The sequence below is a fragment of the Myotis yumanensis genome, unplaced genomic scaffold, assembly GCF_028538775.1.
Source record: "Myotis yumanensis isolate MYYU_CA2020_CCGP unplaced genomic scaffold, mMyoYum1.0.hap1 SCAF_12, whole genome shotgun sequence".
Classification (NCBI taxonomy): Eukaryota; Metazoa; Chordata; class Mammalia; order Chiroptera; family Vespertilionidae; genus Myotis; species Myotis yumanensis.
Genome location: NW_027223763.1, coordinates 14,962,004 through 14,984,202, shown reverse-complemented (window position 1 = coordinate 14,984,202; position 22,199 = coordinate 14,962,004). Strand labels below are relative to the sequence as shown.

Genomic DNA, 22,199 nt, shown 5'->3' with positions numbered 1-22,199 from the left:
CTAAGAATTCAGAGCTACGAATTCTGATGCAAGAAGTTTACTGAGAAAGTCACAGGGGTAGAAGAAATTTTGTTTCATAAAAATGACTTTTTTTCATAATCAAAATCTGTACTCTAACAGTGGTTCTTAGGAAGGTAAGCCATTGTCCAGCTGGGATTCATGAACTCAAGTAACAAGTTACAGAGGCAATAGAAGGACTCTTGGAGCTCTGGATAAAGAAAGCAAAGATAACAGGGCTGAGAGAAGAAGAGGGGAAAGATGAAGGCATGCTCCAGAGAGAGCACACCTATGGAAAGAAGTGGGTAGGGAAGGGCACAGGTGTGTGTGTGTGTGTGTGTGTGTGTGTGTGTGTGTGTGATAGAGAGAGAGGTGGGGGGGGGGGGAGAGAAGAGGAGAGGAGAGGAGAGGAGAGGAGAGGAGAGGAGAATGCAGACAGAACCCTGGGTCCATTGAATTAAGGCGTTTTATTTGTTTTGTTTTTTTCCAAAGGCAAGGATTTTTAGGGGAAATATCTATCAACTTTCCAAGTGTGTCCTTTCAGGGTTGTGGTCCCTACTAATTGGTTGACACTATGGGTGGGAGTCATTAATTATTACATCTGATCCTGATGTCAGTCATGGCATGGCTTCATCTGGTTTTGCTGCTTTTCTGTGCCTGGAGCTGAAACACAACTGAGGCCTAGATGTTATCTGTACTTTGACCAAAACTCTGTCTCTGTTGTCAACAGACATGAGACTTTGTTCCTAAGATTATTTGATGCAGGTCAGAACCTCATTGTCCTGAGGGCTTAATGCTTAAGGGAATCATCATGCAAGGGCTTGTATGGGAGTCATATGAGTCTATCTCCTGACCCCTTGTTCCTCCTCTAAGGGAGTCTAAACCATATGACTTATGGCGCTAGGGGAAGAAAGGTCACCCTGAGGGTAATGTCCTAGCCTATAATATTTGTTTCCAAGTTTTGCTCATTGCTAGGCACCTAAGACTCTCTGCCCTGTTGACATTCTATATCTGGCCTATCATTCATGTTCTCCTCATGCCTGTCTAACTGCCTGCTCTATCAATTGCAGCATGCATTCTAAGTACAAAACACCATGGATCAGTTTCTAAAAAGCTCCTCACCAAAGCTTAAGACTTAGTTCTTGGTTTAATTTTGAGTAGGTATATATTTAAATATGTAAAAGGAAAACCTAAAGGAATGAAGTTGGGAAATTTGGACTTTGGCCATTTGATAAATGAGTATTTCACAAGTTTGTTATAACTATGAAACAACTCACACCTTTAGTTCTTTAGAGCAGTGGTTCTCAACCTTCTGGCCCTTTAAATACAGTTCCTCATGTTGTGACCCAACCATAAAATTATTTTCGTTGCTATTTCATAACTGTAATGTTGCTACTGTTATGAATCGTAACATCATAAATATCTGATATGCAGGATGGTCTTAGGCGACCCTTGTGAAAGGGTCGTTCGACTGCCAAAGGGGTCACAACCCACAGGTTGAGAACCGCTGCTTTAGAGGAATGATATCTATATCTGAATAGGCTCAACATTTTGACTGTCTGGACAGGTATTTCAAGCTTTAGAGAAGAGTGACCTGGGCTGTGGGGCAGGTGGTGGCCGCAACAATGCAGAGGTATTCCGCCTGGCTGGACTCACTTTCCTCACCAATGCAAATGCAGATGACACCCAAGAAAATGGTAAAACTCTCAGCACTTTTTGTTTATTCTTCAAATTGATACTGAAACTTACATTGACTATTTGCTTCCTAGGTTTCATTTATGTTCGTCCTCCAGAATATTCTCTACACTGATATTAGAATGACATTTCATTAGCCTTAAAAATAAAGTACACTTTTTTTTTTTAATAAAGTACTCAAACCCTCCCATGATCTTCTCTCCAGCTCTCTCCAACTATTTCTCATCCTACTCTACTTTACCTTACCTTATGTTTAAGCTATATAGAAGCAAGTATAGTTCTTGGATGGCACTATGCTATTACACTTTTGGGCCTTTCTTCATCAGAACTGCCTTTCCTTTTATTAGCCTAGAGAAGCTAGTGTAAGAATCATCTCCTCTATGAGGATTCTTTCTCCCATAAAATTAATCATTTCCTCCTCCTTTGATAGAGAAAATATTGTAGGGACTAGCTCTATTTATAAGTAATACAATAGGAGTGCATCACTGCACATTCTTATACTGAATTATACAACTTTTCTCAGGCACTGCACTGAGAGCTTCCTAAAGGCAAGGACCACCTCTTTATATATATTGATTTTAAAGAGGAAGGGAAATGGAGAGAGAGAGTGACAGAAATATCAATGATGAGAGAGAGCACTAGTCAGTTTGGTCAAGGGGCAACTAATCGATATGTTTCTCTCACTGATGTCTCTCTCTGTCTTTCCCTCTCTCTAAAAATCAATGAAAAAATATCCTCGGATGAGGATTTTTAAAAAAATGATGAGAGAGAATCATTTATCAGCTGCCTCCTGTACACCCCACATTGGGGATTGACCCCACAACCTGGGCATGTGCCCTGACCTGGAATCAAACCGTGATCTCCTGGTTCATAGGTTGACACTCAACCACTGAGCAACACCAACCAAGCAAGACCACATCTTAATTGTCTTCTTTCTATAGTTTTGAAATTGTTCATAAGTATATTTAATACTATTATTTGTAACTAGAGGCCTGGTGCATGACATTTGTGTACTACGGGAGTCCCTCAGCCCAGCCTGTGCCCTTTCGCAGGCGGGGAGTGGGCCTAAACTGAAGTTGACATCCTTAGCACTGCCACGGAGGCAGGCCATCAGCCCAGCTTGTGGCTGAGCAAAACCCCCCCTGTGAGAGCTCACTAACCAGCAGGGAGCAGCTCCTGTATTGTCAGTGTGCATCATAGCAACCTGTCATTCTGTGGTTAGGTTGATTTGCATATTACCCTTTTATTATATAGGATAATATAGTTCAAAGAACAAGTAATAAAAATAACATATCCAACAAAAACTTTGTTCACTTAGCTATTTCTCTGTAATGAGTGGTTCAAAAAAGGTTGCCGGATTCAAAACCAAACTCAGATCAAACAAGTCAAACTATATAACACTAGATCATGAGCTCTCCTAAGATAAAACAAGTCATAGTAAGATGTATAGTGTGTGATGCCTAGTTGAAAGCATGTTTTCAATATTTTGAATGAATGATTTGTGAATGTTTTAAATATTTATATATTTTATGGAATTTTCTTTTTTTGAGATTTTAATCTTTTCTTTCTTTCTTTCTTCTTTTTGTCTTTATCATTTAAAAAACAAAACAGATAAACCTTGTGAAGACATTCTCAGGCCAAGAAGAATGCTGCAACAGAAAATATTGGAACAAGGTACTCTAAGAGTTTCATGTGATTGTAAAAAGCTTATGGTCGAATCATTCAAAATCTGGAGAAAATTAAACATTATCTAATGTCCCCTAACTCAGAATGGGCAAAAAGAAACATAGGTACAGAAATCTAATTCACCTACTAATCATCTAATTCATCTAATTTATCTAATAATCAAAAAGATTATTTCAATACATCCAATAGTTCATTTGCCATAATTTTAATCTGAAGAAAATAAAGTATTATTTTTATCTCTAAAAGATAAACTTTTATTTGTCACAAATATTTCCTCTCCACAAACTTAATCTAACAATTAAAATCATATTCTTTTATTTTATTCTGAAATCATTCATAATTTAATTAATTTTGGGGTATATCTGGAAATCTATTTCTTTTATTTCATATGTTTAACAGTTAATAGTATTTTGGATTACTCTTTGGGAAATAAGTCTAATATAAATTATTTAAACAATTATTTAACTAGAAATTTGATAATTGGCAGTGTTATAATAGAAAGAACATTGAAATGGGAGTCAGTGACCTGAGTTCAACTAATAACCATGCTTACGATAATATAATAATTTCTTCCATTTTTATTTGAATTATTTTAATTCTAACTTTCATTTTAAGTTCTAATGACACAAAAAGAGACACATAAATTTAAGTACTTACAATGAAGAGTGATGCCACTAGTGAAGGTCCTCAAACCATATCACTCAAAAAGTGTTTGGGGGAAGAAAAGGATATTTAGCTTGAAGAAGGAAATACTTGTGTAGTGATGATTGCTATCTTTAAGTACTTGAGGGCTTCTCATATAGTTAACTTATTTTAGTCAAAGGGTGCTGAACCCAAGGTGCCAGTTTCAAGACTTAGTATTTAGCTTAGTTGCAGGAAGCCCTTTAACCATTTAATATGAATCAGAATTGATTACCTACCTCGTGAGACCACATTCTCCCCATTCCTAGAGTAGTTCCAAAGGGAGGCTGATCAGCCAACTAACCATGACTCTTGTGGGGAGGGGGTCATATAGCAGTAGAAACCAAGTATCTCTTCAGATCTCTTCTAAGCATGAGGTGTTATGACTTTATGCATAATCAAGGACACCTGTATTATTACCATTTCAGCTGCTAAATACAAACATACGCAAGTGAAGCAATGTTGTTTAGATGGAGCCTATCGTAATGATGATGAAAGCTGTGAACAGAGAGCTGCCCGGATTAAGCTAGGCCCAAGATGCTTCCAAGCTTTTATGAATTGTTGTACCATAGCACACCAGTTCCGTGCTGAAGAGTCTCATAAACATATGCATTTGGGAAGGCTACGTAAGTTTGATATTTTCTATCAGAATTCTCTGCCCAATATGAAGAATTTTGTGTAATTTTATGCTGCTAAGAAAGGCAATTTTCATGCTCTATTTAAAATTAAAATAGAAAAGATAACTTGTAAATGCCCCTAAGGAAAAAAATCTGTTAATCATTTTTGGGAATCCAAAGAGGTACATATAGTGTATGGAGCAGAGTACACTTGTCCATAGTCAAGACCCAGGGCTCATTCTATAAACCTGAATGATTGTTTATCCTCTCAGAGTCTCAGCCTTCTCATTTCTAAAGCAAGAAAGTTAGGCCAGATGATATCCCATGTGCCTTTGAGCTCTGAAATTCTATGGTGCTGTGATATTACAACCATTAAAAATTCCATTTATACCTATGTGACCAAATATAAGCAAAAGATTTTAAAATCTAGCATAAGGTTAAGTGTACTTATATAAAAGTTGAAATCTTTTTTCCATTTCAAGTACAATATATAATTTCAGTTTCTATAGAAATCTCATTAATATGTTTTCAGAACTTTTAGGACTTTTGTTTCATTTACATGTATATAAACAAAACAGGCAAAAGCAGAATGACCAGTCCTATTTTATAATCTGACTAGAGGCTCAGTGCACAAATTCATGCATCAGTGGGGTCCCTCAGCCTGGCCTGTGGGATGGGGCCAAAACTGGCTCTCCGACATCCCCTAAGACAGTGGTTCTCAACCTGTGAGTCACAACCCCTTTGGGGGTCGAACAACCCTTTCACAGGGATCGCCTAAGACCATTGGAAAATACATATATAATTACATATTGTTTTTGTGATTAATCACTATGCTTTAATTATATTCAATTTGTGACAATGAAATTGGGGCTCACCACAACATGAGCAACTGTATTAAAGGGTCACAGCATTAGGAAGGTTGAGAACCACTGCCCTAAGGGGTCCCAGATTGTGAGAGGGCACAGGCCAGGCTGAGGGACCCCACCGGTGCACGATCGAGGTGAGGAGGGATGCAGGAAGTTGGCCAGCCAGGGAGGGAACCTGGGAGGGCTCCAGGGCATGTCCGGTCCATCTCACTCAGTCCCGATAGGCCGGACCCCAGCAGCAAGCTCACCTACCGGTTGGAGCGTCTGCCCGCTGGTGGTCAGTGCACATCATAGCAAGCAGTTGAGCGGCCTTAGCATAGCATTAGCATATTACACTTTAGTTGGTTGAATGAACAACCAGACACTTAGCATATTAGGCTTTTATTATATAGGATTGTTTTGCTTAATAGTGTGTCTTAAACATCATCCATTTGATGACATCTTAAGACTCCTATGTGTGTTGCTACAATTTTACAAGGGTCTGCATGGGTTCTTCTACCTGCCCTGTAGCCTGTAAACTATCTCCAGACAGGAAACCTGGACAACCTTAGGCTTTACCTAATCTTCTCCCTTCTCTCTGGGATCACAGTCCTGGATCACTTAAGCTCTGGTGTCTGAAAACTGTTGTATATAGTGTATCTGGTATTCTTCTTCTTCTTTTTTTAAAGACAGAAGGATAACCCCAGTCCCTGTTAGTTCATCTTGGACAGGAGCAGAAGTTATGTTCATTTTGACTAAAGAGAATTTTATAAATAAATTTCTAAGCTAAGGCAAAGAATCACATAAACAGAATTGTTGCAATTATAAAAATGCAAATAACTTTATAGACTGATTAGTATCTTGTATAATCTCAGGAACACTAAACATTTAGCAATTTATAAAACAAACTAGAGGCCCAGTGCATGAAATTCGTGCATGGGTAGGGTCCCTAGCAGCTGCCGGCCTGGGCCTGGGCCTTCCTTCGTTCCGCGCTGCCCCCTGGTGGTCAGCGCACAGCATAGCGAGTGATCGAACTCCTAGTCAGTCGAACTCCCAAGGGGACACTTTACATATTAGGCTTTTATATATAGATAGATAATTAAAGGTATTTATGCTTTGTTTTGTCAATGCTATTAGTGGAGAACTCCTAATAGTTCTATTTTGAAATCACTTAACAACATGTTTCATTGATCTTTCAGAAAATGCTTGTCTCAATTAATGTCCATATTTAAAATTTGGATCTTAGTAGAATAATGTTATTTTTTCTATAATTGAATATACTTCCCCTGACCCCCAGATGTACGGCCCCTGGCAACAGTAACCAAAGCAGAAATAAGAAGCTATTTTCCAGAAAGCTGGTTATGGGAAGTTCATCGTGTCTCCAGAAGGTATTAAAGAACTCAAGAGATTCCCCACTTTGATCCCCACTTTGTGTGCCCTATTCAATCAACTCAAACAAGGTAGTTGTATTTACTTGCAGCTAGTAAAGGAGTCAGGGGATTCATATCCAAAGCTTTGCCTCCGGAAGGGAGGCTTAGCCATTGCTTACATACACTATTTGGTCAATTACTTGATGTCCTCTTTGTACTTAGCTACAGGTTGGGTTATCCTATTTACAGTTGGTCTGCAAAATACTGTGCTTCATTTTAACATTTAGCAAGAACAGCATTTAGTAAGAATGGTTCAAACCTTGAGACCTCTGTCCTATCTAACAAAGGTATTATATACATGCTTCTTTGACATTCCTCTGAAAAATGTGAGAAAATATTATGGCAGAAATCTGAAGACAGTCCATTTCCCAATAGTTTAAGAGTTAAGATGATACTAACATGAGCCACATCCAGCACAGCCAATGGTGAACCTGAGGAGGGGTGGTGAAGGATTAAAGAAGACAGAAAGAGAATATAGTTGGGACCAGGTGGATCACTGTGCCTGGATGAGGAAACAGTGACACAGCCTGTAAGCCGAAGCTTTAATTTATAGTCAGGTCACACAAAGCAAAACAAGGGCAAGATGTTTACAATGTTCTTGTGAATTTCAAATCTGCTTCTTTCCTGTTGTTGCCATTCTCCGAACTCTATCAAGCCTTGTTTTGGCAGCACTTGCTGCACCCCCTCCCCACCCCACCTCAGCAGCCCACATCTCTTAGCTAGGACTGCAGGGTCGGACCATAAGGTCACGTTTACAACCATATGCCGTAACTGGTTTGGCTCAGTAGATAGAGCTTTGGCCTGCGGACTGAAGGGTCCCAGGTTCGATCTGGTCAAGGGCATGTACTTTGGTTGCGGGCATATCCCCAGTAGGGGGTGTGCAGGAGGCAGCTGATTGATGTTTCTCTCTCTCTATTCCTCTCCCTTCCTCTCTATAAAAAAATCAATAATATATATATTTTTTTAAAAAGTTTACAACCATAGCCTTTTGGCTATAATTGTGCTGGGAGGGCTTTGCCCTCCAAACTGGGACTTGTATATGGCTTTGCCACAAGTCAGTCAGAGGCTTGATTCGGTCTGAATGCTGTAGCCACTCTCCACGCTAACATTTAGCCAAATTTTGTTTTTTGGCTTCACTTTTTTTTTCTTAACTGTATGCTTTGCTCTAGTAGTTGATTCCAAGGCAGAATTAACTCTTGGGGAAGAAGAGTTCTATTCCGTTTAATTGCATTTCACTTCAGTAAGCATTAACTGAGCACAACTGTGTTTATACTGTAAAGAAGCCTTTTTTTATCCTGAAATATCTGTACATAAAACAAACATTGATTAATGAGAAGAAAGGTTCTTTGCCCATTAAATTTCATTATTCAACACATTTTTATGGAATGCCTCCTCAGTACCAGGCACTGAAAACAGTAATGAATAATGCGGAGTCCCTGACTGTCACCCTTCCTTGTGGGCTCAAAGCACTGACTTTCCAAGGAGCAGTCAAAGCACTGAGTCCCGAGCCTGGCATCAGTTTTCTAATGGGCTCCTTGTCTTGATTTTTCCTCCACACTGTTGTCATTCCAGCTGAACATTGCCTTTTGGCTAGCACTTCCTCTGGCAAGCCTCCCCATCACTGTTCCCTGCCCTACCAGTGACTGAATAAATTACTACTCCTGATTAACCCTGTTTCATGTATCACAGTATGATAATGGCCTATTTACTTGCCCATCTTCCACATTAAAATGTAATTACCTCCAGAGCAAGGATTAAATTCAGATTACTGTTTTATACCTAGTCTGTCTGGCTTGTAGAGGAACTAAACTGTGTTGAGTAAATGCAAACTACCTCTGAATTTTTAATGCTTTATTGGTACAGTTATTATAGTGTATTGCAATTTATTTAATGAACTGTTTTTTCCACTAGACTGTAAATTGCTTGAGAGCAGAACTACATCTTTTATGAGCTGTATACTCAGTACTTAGCACTATGCCTGACACAAAATTGGTGAACAATAGCTGTTTGTTGAATGAAATAAATAAATATACAAACGTAATCAGAAATTTTTAGTTACGTCAACTTTATGAGCACTGTTAAGATGCATTACTTTGCTTCCCTATTTTAGAACATACTTCATAATGAACATAATTTTTCTTTTTTCGTGTGTTTTGAATTTGCAATGTTTCAAAGGCATCCTTCTGAATTTGAATTCTCATCAAACAAGTGAAAAATCTAAAACCATAAAACAAGTAGATTGCCCTAGCCAGTTTGGCTCAGTGGATAGAGTGTCGACCTGCAGACTGAAGGGTCCCGGGTTCGATTCCAATCAAGGGCATGTACCTCAGTTGCAGGCTCCTCCTTGGTCCGGGCAAGTACAGGAGGCAACCAATCGATGTGTTTCTCTCATATTGATATTTCTCTCTGTCTTTCCCTCTCTCTTCAACTCTAAAAATCAATGGGAAAATATCCTCTAGTGAGGAATTAAAAAAAAATAGCACAAGAAAAATCAACAAGTAGACTTACAGAATATATTTTTCTTGCTTGATTTTCCTTAATAACTGATGTGCTTTTTGTTTTGCTTTAGTTTTTTTTCTAAAGTAGTATGAAGCAAAAATTCTGTTAATGAATGTTGTCCAGTTGGGTTTATTGATGTTTCACTGTATTTGAACATTAACTTTTTCACTTTCAGAAAGGAGCTGCAGTTTGTGCTACCTGATTCTTTAACTACCTGGGAAATTCAAGGTGTTGGCATTTCAGATAGTGGTAAGCAAGCTTAAGTTTCATACTCTTTTAAGTAGTGATTTGATTATCAAAATATAGTTTGATGCTTTATAGAACACTGTGTTTTTGCCATCATTGAAAAAATATAATATTTGTGTTATTGTCTATTTAGTTTACCCAAGACTTAGTGGTGACATTTTAAATAATATTCTTTTAAATGTATTACAAAAAGGCTTAGATATGCTCACATTTTTTACCATATTTATTTCCTCTTTTGCTCTTCTATAAGCCATCATTCTTTAAATGCTGATGTCAAGCCCCTATTTTCTTTCATTTTTCTCAGTGATTGGGAGCTAGAGTAGAGTTAAATAAATGCATGACTTCTCTCCAGGGCCGATGAACTTATGTTGCAATTTAGTGCAGATACTTTATAAATAATTTCAGGATTGGCTTCGTTTGTTTGCTATTTTTTGTTTTTATAAAATATTGGTTTCCATAATAAAAATTTTACACCCATTAAATGGAGCCAATGATAAATTAAAAAGAGATTTGGTGCTTTAGTTGAAAATCTCATGCCTTAAGTAGAATTCAATATTGGTTGGACAAATAAAGTTTTCTGTTAATACCAATAATTATTGAGATAGAGATCAATGAATAGAAAATTTAAGGACATGGGTGACAATAATGAAAAACCATGATCTAATTTTTTTCTTGAAGCAAAGCAAATGTGAGACATTTTTGTACTAATAAAATATTATAGAAATTCCCTAATATGATTCTACTTTGCTTTTACTTTGTGCTGAAGGTATATGTGTTTCTGATACTGTCAAGACAAAGGTATTCAAAGATGTATTCCTGGAAATGAATATACCATATTCTGTTGTACGAGGAGAACAGATCCAATTGAAAGGAACTGTTTACAACTATAGGACGACTAGGATAGGGGTAAGTAGGTATTTATGATATGTGCAAAATCTCTAACTTTCTGAGAATTCTATTAATGGAATTATAACATACACAAAAAATAAAAACTCAGTTCAACAATATAAACCAATATGACCCAATAGGTTTCTTTTATTACTGCCCCAACCACCTTGGTAGTTTGTGTTTCTGAAGAGGAAGAAGGAACTTTTTATTTTTGAGAAATTCTTCAGAATTAGTTGTTGAATATTGGCATTATTTCTTGTTTCTCTGCTTAATTTATTCTGGTTATTATGGATTTATTCTTTTGGGTATAGTTTTCAATTCTGTCAGTTTACTAGATTTTTGAAGGAAGATGAAAAGTATTCACTATTTGAGCCAGTTAGAACCTACTATTATCCCTACTATAAATATGGGGACAGGGAGAATGAAAGAGGTCTTACAACCTGCTCTCATTATACAGTAAGAGGAATAGCCAAGATTTGAACCTAGGTCTTTCTGGAGTCAGAGTCTTGTTGTAAAATTAGGTGTAAGTGGGAAGTTAAAAGGTAAGATTGGAAAATTAATTTTGGGACATATTGGGCAGGGCCTTGAATGCCAAGAGATGAGAGTTTTCATTCTTTCATAAAACCATTTGTAGCATGCAAGGACTGAGCTAAAAGACAGAAAAATGAGTAACACAGAATGCCTTAGCCTGCGATTCCCACTGTCTACAATACAAAGAGACAATGTACCGATGAGAAACCAAGATGGCAGCATAGGTAAACACCGGAAATTGCTGCCTCCCACAACAAATTCAAAAATACAACGAAAAGACAAAACCGACATCATCCAGAACTACAGGAAGGCTGGCTGAGTGGAAATTCTACAACTAGAAGGAAAGAGAAAAGCACACTGAGACTCAGAGGAGCTGCGGAAGTAAAGTGCAGAGGTATGGAGGCTCGAGCGCGCGCACACAGAAAGCGGCTGGCACCTGAGAACATGGCTGTCATTTTGAATCAGGAGGGAGTCACAAGCTCCCGACTGCTCTGAACTCCAGTTCCGGGAAGTCTCTGGGGACCCAGGACTCATACAGGGAGAAACTGGACTGTCTGGCAGCAGGCAGAACTCGGAACTTGAGGGCAGCTTTCCCTCAGAGGTGCTTGCAGCAATTACCAGGACACTGAGACGCGGGGCCCCTTAGGACAGGGCTGAGGATCAGCCATAGCTGCTTGCTCTGCCCTGTTGATTCCCTGAGACCCCGCCCTACCCAGGCTTCAGCAGAGACTTTTGCATATGAATGCCCTGGCCTTTTGCAATCTGAAAATTACCTAACAAATTGCAGCTGGGCCAGACAGACCCAGAACTTCCAAGAGAAGGCCCAAGGCCCCACAGCAGCTTGCATTGCCTCACAGCTGGGCCTCATCTGGGCAACTCCAAACCCCAAAAAAGGAAGAGAAATCTGCAGATCTCTTCGTAGCTCCTGCTGGGTAGCCTCAGGCAGAGGCTAAATTAGCACCTCCTTAGATCCAAGAGCCAGTGTACCCAGTGGTCAGAGTGGGACCATCCAGATTACAACTCCTCAGATTCATAAGGGACACACTCAGGGAGCAGACTCAGTGAGCACCAAAGCCCCACTGAAGCAAGTCTTGCCCCAGAAGGGTGTCTTCAGCACAGAAGTTCTCCCACTGCAGCCACAGCTGATTCTCACAGCCAATTGGCCTGGAGGTCAATTCCTCCCAGTGATAACTACAACAACCAAGGCTTAACTACAAGACTATAACAAGACTGTGCACAAAGCTCACAAAGGGGTGCACCGAGAGTGTCCACCTCAGGTAATTGGGGAGGCTGAGCCACTGGGCCCTATAGGACACCTAGCACACAAAGCCACTCTACCAACACAGGGAAGCATAAAAAATGCAGAGACAAAGAAACAGGTTACAAATGACAGAAATGGAGGAAATCAAACGACTGGATATAGAGTTCAAAACCACGGTTATAAGATTTTTCAAGAATTTTATGGAAACCGCCAATAAATTTAGTGAGACCCTGGAGGATATGAAAAAAGACCAATTAGAAATTAAGCATACACTGACTTGAAATAAAGAATAATATACAGAGATCCAAAGCAGACAAGAGGATCCCAAGAATCAAGTCAAAGATTTGAAATACGAAGAAACAAAAAATACCCAACCGGAAAAGCAAAAAGAAAAAAGAATCCAAAAATATGAAGATAGTGTAAGGAGCCTCTGGGACAACTTCAAGCGACCAACATCCGAATTATAGGGGTGCCAGAAGAAGAGAGAGGGCAAGATATTGAAAACCTATTTGAAGAAATAATGACAGAAAATTTCCTCTACCTGGTGAAAGAAATAGACTTACAAGTCCAGGAGGCACAGAGAACCCCAAACAAAAGGAATCCAAAGAGGACCACACCAAGACACATCATAATTAAAATGCCAAGAGCAAAAGACAAAGAGAGAATCTTTAAAGCAGCAAGAGAAAAACAGTCAGTTACCTACAAGGGAGTACCCATACGACTGTCAGCTGATTTCTTAACAGAAACTATCCAGGCCAGAAGAGAGTGGCGAGAAATATTCAAAGTGATGAATACCAAGAACCTACAACCAAGATTACTTTATCCAGCTAAGCTATCATTCGGAATTGAAGGTCAGATAAAGAGCTTTACAGATAAGAAAAAGCTAAAGGAGTTCATCACCACCAAACCAGTATTATATGAAATGCTGAAAGGTATTCTTTAAGAAGAGGAAGAAGAAAAAGGTAAAGATAAAAATTATGAACAGCAAATACATATCTATCAACAAGTGAATCTAAAAATCAAGTGATTAAAAAATCTGATGAACAGAGTAAACTGGTGAATATAATAGAACCAGGGGCATGGAAAGGGAGTGGATTGACAATTCTTGGGGGGAAAGGGGTGTGGGGGTGCAGGAAGAGACTGGACAAAAATCGTACACCTATGGATAAGGACAGAGGGAGGGGTAAGGGCAGAGGGTGGGGTGGGAACTGGGTGGAGGGGAGCTATGGGGGGAAAAAAGAGGAACAACTGTAATAATCTGAACAATAAAGATTTAATTAAAAAAATAAATTAAATAAAAAAATATCCTCCAGAGAGGATTAACAACAACAAAAAAAGAGAGACGATGTACCAATGCTCAAAGAACTTCAGTAGCTTTGCCCCTGACTTAGTAGGTAACAGTGTAAGGAAAGGAAGATATTTCTGAGCAGTGTTGAGCTTTCTAGATATCCCTTCACATTGCTAAGGTCTACAGCAACTTGTGTGTATGTTTTAAAAACTCAAAAGTGAGCTTTCTCCTCTGCCTTAGAATCTAAGGGATTATTTAACACTGTAAAAGTATCAGGGAAGAATTGTGTCCAGATGAACAAAGGGCATACTTTCCTTATAAAGTGTTTTGATATAATTGTTCATTGGTGATATTTCAGTTCTGTGTTACAATGTCTGCTGTGGAGGGAATCTGTTCATCAGGAAGCCCAGTCATCAGCCATCAGGGGAGAAAGACCTCTAAATGTCTGCAGCAGAGAATAGAGGGCTCCTCCAGTCATTTGGTGACCTTTACTGTGCTTCCTCTGGAAATCGGCCTCCACAACATCAACTTTTCACTGGAGACTTCACTGGGAAAAGAAATCTTAGTAAAAACATTACGAGTGGTGGTAAGAAGCATGTTTTTCCTCATTCTTTTAAAAATCACATTTTTCTGTCCAAAAAAAAAAAGTTATCAGCAACTTATGCTTAGTAATTCAGTAGGTACACAGAAAATTAGAATGTACATGTAACAAAATGTTTGCATTTGGGGAATCTGGGTGGAGGTTATCTTGGATCTTTTTTGTACTATTCTTGTAACTTTTAACTTTGAAATTATTATTTAAAATTTTAAATAAAATAAAACGTGCTTATTGTAGAAAATATAGAATATTGAAAAAACATAAAGAAAATTAATTCCCATACCCAGAGCTATCCAGTTTTAACAATTTGGTATATAGCCTTCCAGGCCCAACCCCCCACCCTGACACATTTAGAAAGTGTGTTCTTGAAATCTTTGTGCCAGGTATTATACTAGCCACTAGGAATATAAATAAGACATGCCCTAGTATTTCATAGAGTATTTTTGAGGTTAAATAAACTAATACATGCATAGTTTATAATCTACAGTCTAGAAAACTTTCCATTTTATAAATAAGTAAGTAAACAAGTCAAAAAAACATACAAACTATCATTTATTAAGTATGATTTACCCATAGAATCTGGTGAGTATCTTCATGTTTTCTTATTAAGATTCTTGCCCAGGGTCACATGGCTAGTTAATGACAGAACTGTGTCTTCCTAGATCTTGTCAACCAATGGTTGTTGGCACCACTACAACTGCAACAGGAATCCCCAATTTGGGGTGCTGGAAGGAAACTTTATTCAGTGCAAAACAGCTCTATTGTGATATAGCATGGCTGTGAGGCAGCCCCAGGACCAAGTGGCCCTGGAGCCAGGTCCTTCTCTGGCTAGTCTGCTCCTGAACGGTCTACTCTGCTCTGCTTCTTCCTGCTTTGCTTTGTGCTGTGTGATCTGGTCTGCCCTGCTGTGATTTGATCTGCTCCATTCTGTGCCAGGCTGCTCTGGCCATGTTTCAGCTGAGCCAGGGAAATGCAGTCTTCAGTCTTCTGTGGAAATGAAACTGTGCTCTCAGAGCCAGAGGGGAGCTGGCTTATATAGACAGAATTTTCCATCCTTGCTCCCTAATTGGTCTGTCCTCATGCAAATGAGGATTCCAAATTTTTGTAGTGTGATTGGTGCAAAAGGCACTGTCTTGATTGGTCAGAATAGAGCCACTCTGGTTGGTTGGAGCTGTGCAGCTCCAATTGGATAGGAAAAGCTTCAGTCCTATTGTAGGATTCCAGTAACTCCTTTATAAGAGCTGGTTCAGATGGCAGAACATAGTGCAGGGCAGGCAGTTCAGTGCAGAGGCAGGCAGTTTGTGTGAGAGGCTCCAGTATACAAATGGCTGCTAGGCTCTATTTTTGTTTTTTAATTTGAGCCTAGCTAGCCACCAGACCTTCTTAGTAAGTTTCTTCTCTCTCAAGGTTCACAGTCTTCATTCTCTGCGTTCTGACTTCATCCATGGAATTCACTTCAGTAAACATATATTGACTTATTTTGTGCAAGGCTTGTTCTATTCATCCTTACATGGTGGTTCCATATGCAGCCTCTGGAGCCAGGCTGCCCCTGTTTGAATCCTGGCCCTATCACTTCCTAGCATTGTGCCATTGGATAAGTTTGTGATCACTCTGTGTGTCAGTTTCCTCATCTGTCAAATGGCAGTAATAATAGCACCTACTTCATACATACAAATAATAGCACCTACTTCATACATACAAAATAAACTAATACATACAAAGCACTTAGGTCAATTGCCTGGCTTATAGTAACTTCTATTTAGTATTTGCTCTGATTATTATGTAAATGGCCAGAAAAATCTTATTCTTGAATTTATGCATTTAAGTATTTAAACATGCTTTGCATTACACCCCCATTTGCAAAAAGGATTTTTTAAATTGGAAAAGTGGTCAAATTGAACTAAGAATTGAGATCATATAGGTTTAATTATGTTCTTAACTGAATGTTTTCTGTCTTTATTTTAGCCAGAAGGTGTCAAAAAGGAAAGTTATGCTGGTATCACTCTGGACCCAAAGGGTATTTATGGTAAGTAAAATAATTTTGTATTTTACATGTTATCTTTTGCTCTAGAAATTAAAGTGTATGTGTAATTTGAAACACTATTTTTCAAAATGTTAATTGTCTAGACTAAAAAAGTCCACTTCTTACTTAGTTTATTGTCATTTTTTGATAGTATGTATCTATCTATATAAAACCATAATATGCAAATCAACCGAATGGCGGAACTACCAGTCGCTATGATGTGCACTGACCACCAGGGGGCAGACACTCAACGCAGGAGCTGCCCCCAGCCCACAGGCCCCGACTGGTGGTGGCAGCAGGTGGGGGGCCAGCGAGCAGGCAGCACCAGGCCAGCCAAGGGAGGTGTGAGCGGGGGCCCCAATCACCCCACCAGTCTCCCCATGGATCGGCCCTGATCACTGGCCAAGCCTAGGGACCCTACTTGTGCGCAAATTTTTGTGCAATGGGCCTCTAGTTATACTATAATCTGAATGGGTTTAAAACAAATAAAAATAATTCCATTAGTTTAAAATGCAAAGCATTGAAATAGTAATAATTACATGGCTTCCCTTATCTATTAATCATTTTCTATTCAACACAATAATAACTATAATTTACTGAACCATCAGTCCAAAGAACACATGAGAAAAAGTCATTACAGCCCAGCTGGCATGGCTCAGTGATTGAGCATTGACCTATGAACCAGGAGATCACAGTTCAATTCCCAGTCAGGGCATATCCCAGGTTGCAGGCTCAATACACAGAAGGCAGCTGATCAGTGATTCTCTCTCATCATTGATGTTTCTGTCTCTCCCTCTCCTTTCCTCTCTAAAATCAATAAAAATATTTTTTTTAAAAAAGTCATTCACATACTTAACATGCATTATTTGACAACGCAATGCTAATTAATCACTTTACAAACCATTCCTCTTTGTTCCTGCATCCCTTTTTTCTTCACTGAGATCTTCTGAATCTTCTCAACCATAGAATTCTGCAAACATTTGAGCACTTAGTCAAGGTCTAAATACATTATCTCTTTGTGAAATTTATAATATGCTCAGTTAACAAATCTTTTCAACAAAAAGAGACAGACTTCGTGTTCTTATTAAATGGTTAAAATTTACCTTATTGTTGCATTGAATAATTTTTTCCTTTCTTTCAGTGACATAGCAATGGTGATAAAAAAAAGTTTACTTCAGAGTGCCATTTTCTCTGAGAAAGTAAAGAATTAAGACCTTAACATTTTAAACTAACTGAGTATCATAAACTTGAATAAGGTGACTTCAACAGAGTAGCAAAAGAAAAATCTGTCCTGTATACATGTATCCATACACTAGCGTTTTTCTCTAATTTTATTTACACACAGACTTCCTCCCAGCTTGCCCACTATGTGGGATCTGTGGGAAGAGCTATCCTTAAGGTCTGAGGATTTTAGCCTCAAATAGTTAAGTCATTACTCAGAGCCACTGCATCCTTTGGCTTTTCCTCTTTTTTACCCTTGTGCCTGCTATACTAACATTATTGCAAAACAGCTTTCCAAAACAGCCCTGTCTTACCTATCCTAAGTATGAACATCAGGGCCACAAGATGGAAATAAATGATCTTTTATCTGGGAATAGATCTCTCCATCAAAAACCTTGGTTAAAAAAAATCTATGCCTCTTTCCAATCTTGTCATATAACTTTTTCCTCTTATCATTTTAGACAATTTAGATTTAGGCAACTTTGTCACTTTCTAGAGTGCTAAGTAAGGTAATGATGGCAATCAATTCTGTCAAATTTATTTCAGAGATTTTATTAAATACTTTAAATACATATATGTTGGAATTGCTATACCAGGATAAAACTTTATAGAATTTGTTGTTGTTTTTTTAAGCTAAGATATATTTGGAAAAGTAAATGAACAATAACATTAGAAGAAACCTGAAAAGTATATCAGTGAGGAAGAATGAGGTATCAGAACAAATTATAAAGTAATAGTAATTAACATTGTGTGACAACAACTTAAAAGAGACCAAACACTACTATGGACTCAAAACTTACGATGAGCCTTAGTTGTCAGTTCTACTTTCTCTCCTTGACAAACGCTTTTCCCTAAATATTTTCATATCTCAGATGTGAACCCAACCGCACTTCCTAGCACACTATCATTGGTCTGGGCAGACCCCTCTCATGTTTTATTTCCTCCTTTCATTCTTTACCCCCACTCCCATTTTTCCTTCCTCCAAATGCTCCCACTTAAAATGCTTGCTTAATATATGTCTTTGAGTAGGCACATAATGTTGCTATAGACTATAGATCCTGCTCTATTTCTTAATACTATGTTTTAAAGAAATATCTGTAATGCGGTATATACATTTAATTCAGTGCTTCATACATTTAATTTCAAAGTATAGTCCACCACAGTTTTACTTAGCCATCCTTAATTGATGGATTCCCCACTATTATAAACAATGCTGCAGTAGACATCCTATGAATCTCTCTTTGTGAATTTGTGTGTGCATTTATCTGGACTATGCACCCAGGATTGGGACTTCTGGGTCAAAGAGCATACATATATTGAATGTCATATACTTCTGTCATATTGCTCTTCATAGTGGCTTTACTATTTATACTCCCACCAGCACTGTATAAGGGTTTTCATATCTCCACATCCTCACCAACATTTAGTATTCCTTGTCTCACTAAAATGTGCCACTTTTGAGGGGTAGAAAGTGATATATCATTATTGTTTTAATTTGGATTCTTCGGATTACTATTGATTTTAAACATTTCTTCATATAAGTGTTGGCCATTTGGGCTTCCCATCTATAAATTATTTATTCCTACCTTTCACACTTTTTTTTCTATTTCTTAATTTGGGTTTTTGTATATTTCTCATAGATTTTTATCTCTGATATACTTCTTCATGTAATAATGAACCATTGTATGTTTTGAACAGGAATTTTTTTAAAAAATATATTTTATTGATTTTTTACAGAGAGGAAGGGAGAGGGATAGAGAGTTAGAAACATCGATGAGAAAGAAACATCAATCAGCTGCCTCCTGCACATCTCCAGTAGGGGATGTGCCTGCAACCCAGGTATATGCCCTTGACCGGAATCGAACCCAGGACCTTTCAGTCCATAGGCCGACACTCTATCCACTGAGCCAAACCGGTTTCGGCTGAACAGGAATTTTTAATGCTGGATATAGTCAAATTCATTTCATTTTATTATTTATACTAGAGGCCCATTGCACAAAGAGATTCGTGCAATAGGCCTTCCCTTCCCCTGGCTGCCGGCACCGGTTTTCCTCCGGCACCCGGAACCCAGGCCTTTGCTCCGGCTGGAGCCTTCAGTCTTCGCCTCTCCACCACTTCGTGTGTACGTATGCAAATTAACCGCCATCTTTGTTGGGTTAATTTGCATACTCTCCTGATTGGTGATCGTAGCGGAGGGATGGTCAATTTACATGTTTGTCTATTATTACGTAAGATATTGGGGGTAATTATAAAGAAGCCTTTCCACACCTTTAGTTAACAAAGATATTGCTGTATATTTTATTAGTTTCACAGATTCAACTTTTAAATGTTTTAATTTGCGTGACATCTACCTTTATATGGAATGTTTTTATGTCTGGCAAGGAGTAAAATTGACTTCTCTCAGTGTTAGCTTTCTCTTCTGTATTTTTTCCATCTGGTAGGAGAGTTGATAATGAGAATTGAAATATTCAAGAACAGGTATCAGTGAGAAAAATGGATCAAATTAAGATAATTTCAAAAAACCTACTGTCATTAAGTACCATATATAGTGCATGAACTGTTTGCCCGATTCTTTGTTTATATTATTTTTACCCTCACAAAACCCCTTTGAGGAAAATATTATTACCATTATTATTTAACTGATAAGTAAAACAAGGCAGAGAAAGACTAAGTATCTTGCCCATAGTCACATATAGAGTAATTTCTTTCTGGACTCCATTCTCTTTCAATGACACTGCAAACCTCTTAAATGTACCCACCAAGTTTTATTTTAATACTAGAGGACTGCTGCACAATTCATGCATGGGTGGGATCCCTAGGCCTGGCCGGTGATCAGGGCCAATCAGGGCCATGCCGATCAGGGCCTGCCAGTCAAGGGGAGGGTCAGGGAACAGGTTGGCCACTGGCACTAACTAGGGAGCTGGCCCTTGGCCCCCCTGGGAAAGGGGCCACACCTGCCACCCATTCCCGGTTCTCCATCCCAGCCCAAAGCCCTGAAGGCCCTGGTGGGGTTGGGAGAGGAGGCAATGGTCACTGGGCTGGGTGTGGAAGGAACGGACGCCAGACGCCAACGCTGGCACCCCTCCACTGCACGGTTCCCCCCTCCCCCCTCCTCCTTCCCTTGCCACCACCATGGTGGGCAGTTGGCGGACCAATCAGGGCCTGACAGCCCGGGGGAGAGACAGGGCACGGAAGGTTGGCCGCCAGCCCCAAGTAGGGAGCCAGCCCTCGGCCCCTCTGGGAAAGGTGTTGTGTCTGCCACCACCCACCCCTGGCTCCCCATCCCAGCCTGGGGCCTTTGGGAGAGGAGGCGACAGTCGCCAGGCCGGGCATGGAAAGAACAGACACCAGACGTTGACATCGCCAGCCGACCGTGGGAGGTTGACTGTGGGAGCGCACTGACCACCAGGGGGCAGCTCTTGCATTAAGTGTCTGCCCCTTGGTGGTCAGTGCATGTCATAGCCACTGGTCGGTTGGTTGTTCCAGTCATTCAGTTATGGTTGTTTAGGCTTTTATATACATAGATTATATCCTCAGCATTTATCAAAGATTAATGAAGAAAGAAGTTACCTGAGGAATGTTCCTATCTCTTCTGCAAAGCCATGTGACTTGTCCATTAAATTGCAAAATGTCACTATTTTTTAAAGCATCTACCATATGCCAGGGACTGTATTAAATGCTGGGACTACAGTATTCAATAAGAGATGGTTCCTGCCCTAAGATCTTTCTTATAAGGTCAATGGGAGTATATGTGATGACTACTGTGGACTCTGCAGTATAATTTCTGGAGTTCAGATCACAGGTCCATCTGTAGTAGCTGTATGACCTTGAACAATTTACTTTCTAAGCCTCAGTTTCCTCATCTATAAAATAAAAATAATAAACACCTAGCATATAGGAATGTTGTGAGGATCCAATGTAACTGCATTTAAAGAGCTCAGCAGAGTCCTTGCTTTTCTATCAGTAAAATGGTAAATAGTATCATCCTTATGAAATAAACAAGTTATAGTAGAAAAATGCTCTGATACTGGTGTGCTAAAACTCTTATAATGGAGTGCCAGACCTGAGCCCAGAGGGTCGGAGGGAGACCGCATGGCAGACAGCCGCGTCTCTTGGGACAGACACAGACCCTGACCAGGGTAAGGAGTTCCGCGGGTTTGCTGGCGCCAGGAGATTTGAGATTTGGATTTTGTGACTGCGGAGAACTGAGACTAAAGGGGGCATCCTGAGGAACTGATCAGACCATGCAGTGCCCATAAGAGAGGAGCGTTTCCCAGACCGCAGGTCCAAGCAACAGCAGCCCCCTGAGCACCGCAGCCTCCTGATCACCACAGCCTCCTGATCACCACACCCTCTGTCTGTGGAACAGCAACTGTACGTGAAGCCTCCCCCCACCAGCCAGAAGAGCCAACACAGCTGTGAACAACACCCACCAGAGGAGCTGCTGCCAACTGGAAAGCAGCTGCTACCGCAATCATCTGAGCAGCAACCACAACCCAAGGAGCCCCTGCAACCCAGGGAGCAGCCACTGAACATCTCAACATCTACATATGTCAGCGAGATCAAACATGGGTAGGCAAAGAAACCCCCAAAGGAAAGAAAAGGAGGACTCCCCAGAAAAGCAGCTAAGTGAGACAGAGATATGCAACATGACGGAAAAAGAATTCAGAATAAGGTTCCTAGAGTACATGCA

General features: G+C 39.5%; 1 protein-coding gene across 2 annotated transcripts in view; it reads left to right on the top strand.

The window, feature by feature from the left end:
- C5 (complement C5) overlaps positions 1 to 22,199 on the top strand; it is a 98,038-nt gene that overhangs the window by 37,851 nt on the left and 37,988 nt on the right. For both annotated transcript variants that reach the window (XM_070430818.1, XM_070430817.1), the window contains exons 15-22: positions 1,565 to 1,694; positions 3,304 to 3,366; positions 4,488 to 4,685; positions 6,819 to 6,909; positions 9,626 to 9,699; positions 10,463 to 10,602; positions 14,023 to 14,250; positions 16,228 to 16,288. In XM_070430818.1, coding sequence (XP_070286919.1) covers positions 1,565 to 1,694; positions 3,304 to 3,366; positions 4,488 to 4,685; positions 6,819 to 6,909; positions 9,626 to 9,699; positions 10,463 to 10,602; positions 14,023 to 14,250; positions 16,228 to 16,288 — 985 coding nt within the window. The remainder of the gene's footprint in view (positions 1 to 1,564; positions 1,695 to 3,303; positions 3,367 to 4,487; positions 4,686 to 6,818; positions 6,910 to 9,625; positions 9,700 to 10,462; positions 10,603 to 14,022; positions 14,251 to 16,227; positions 16,289 to 22,199) is intronic.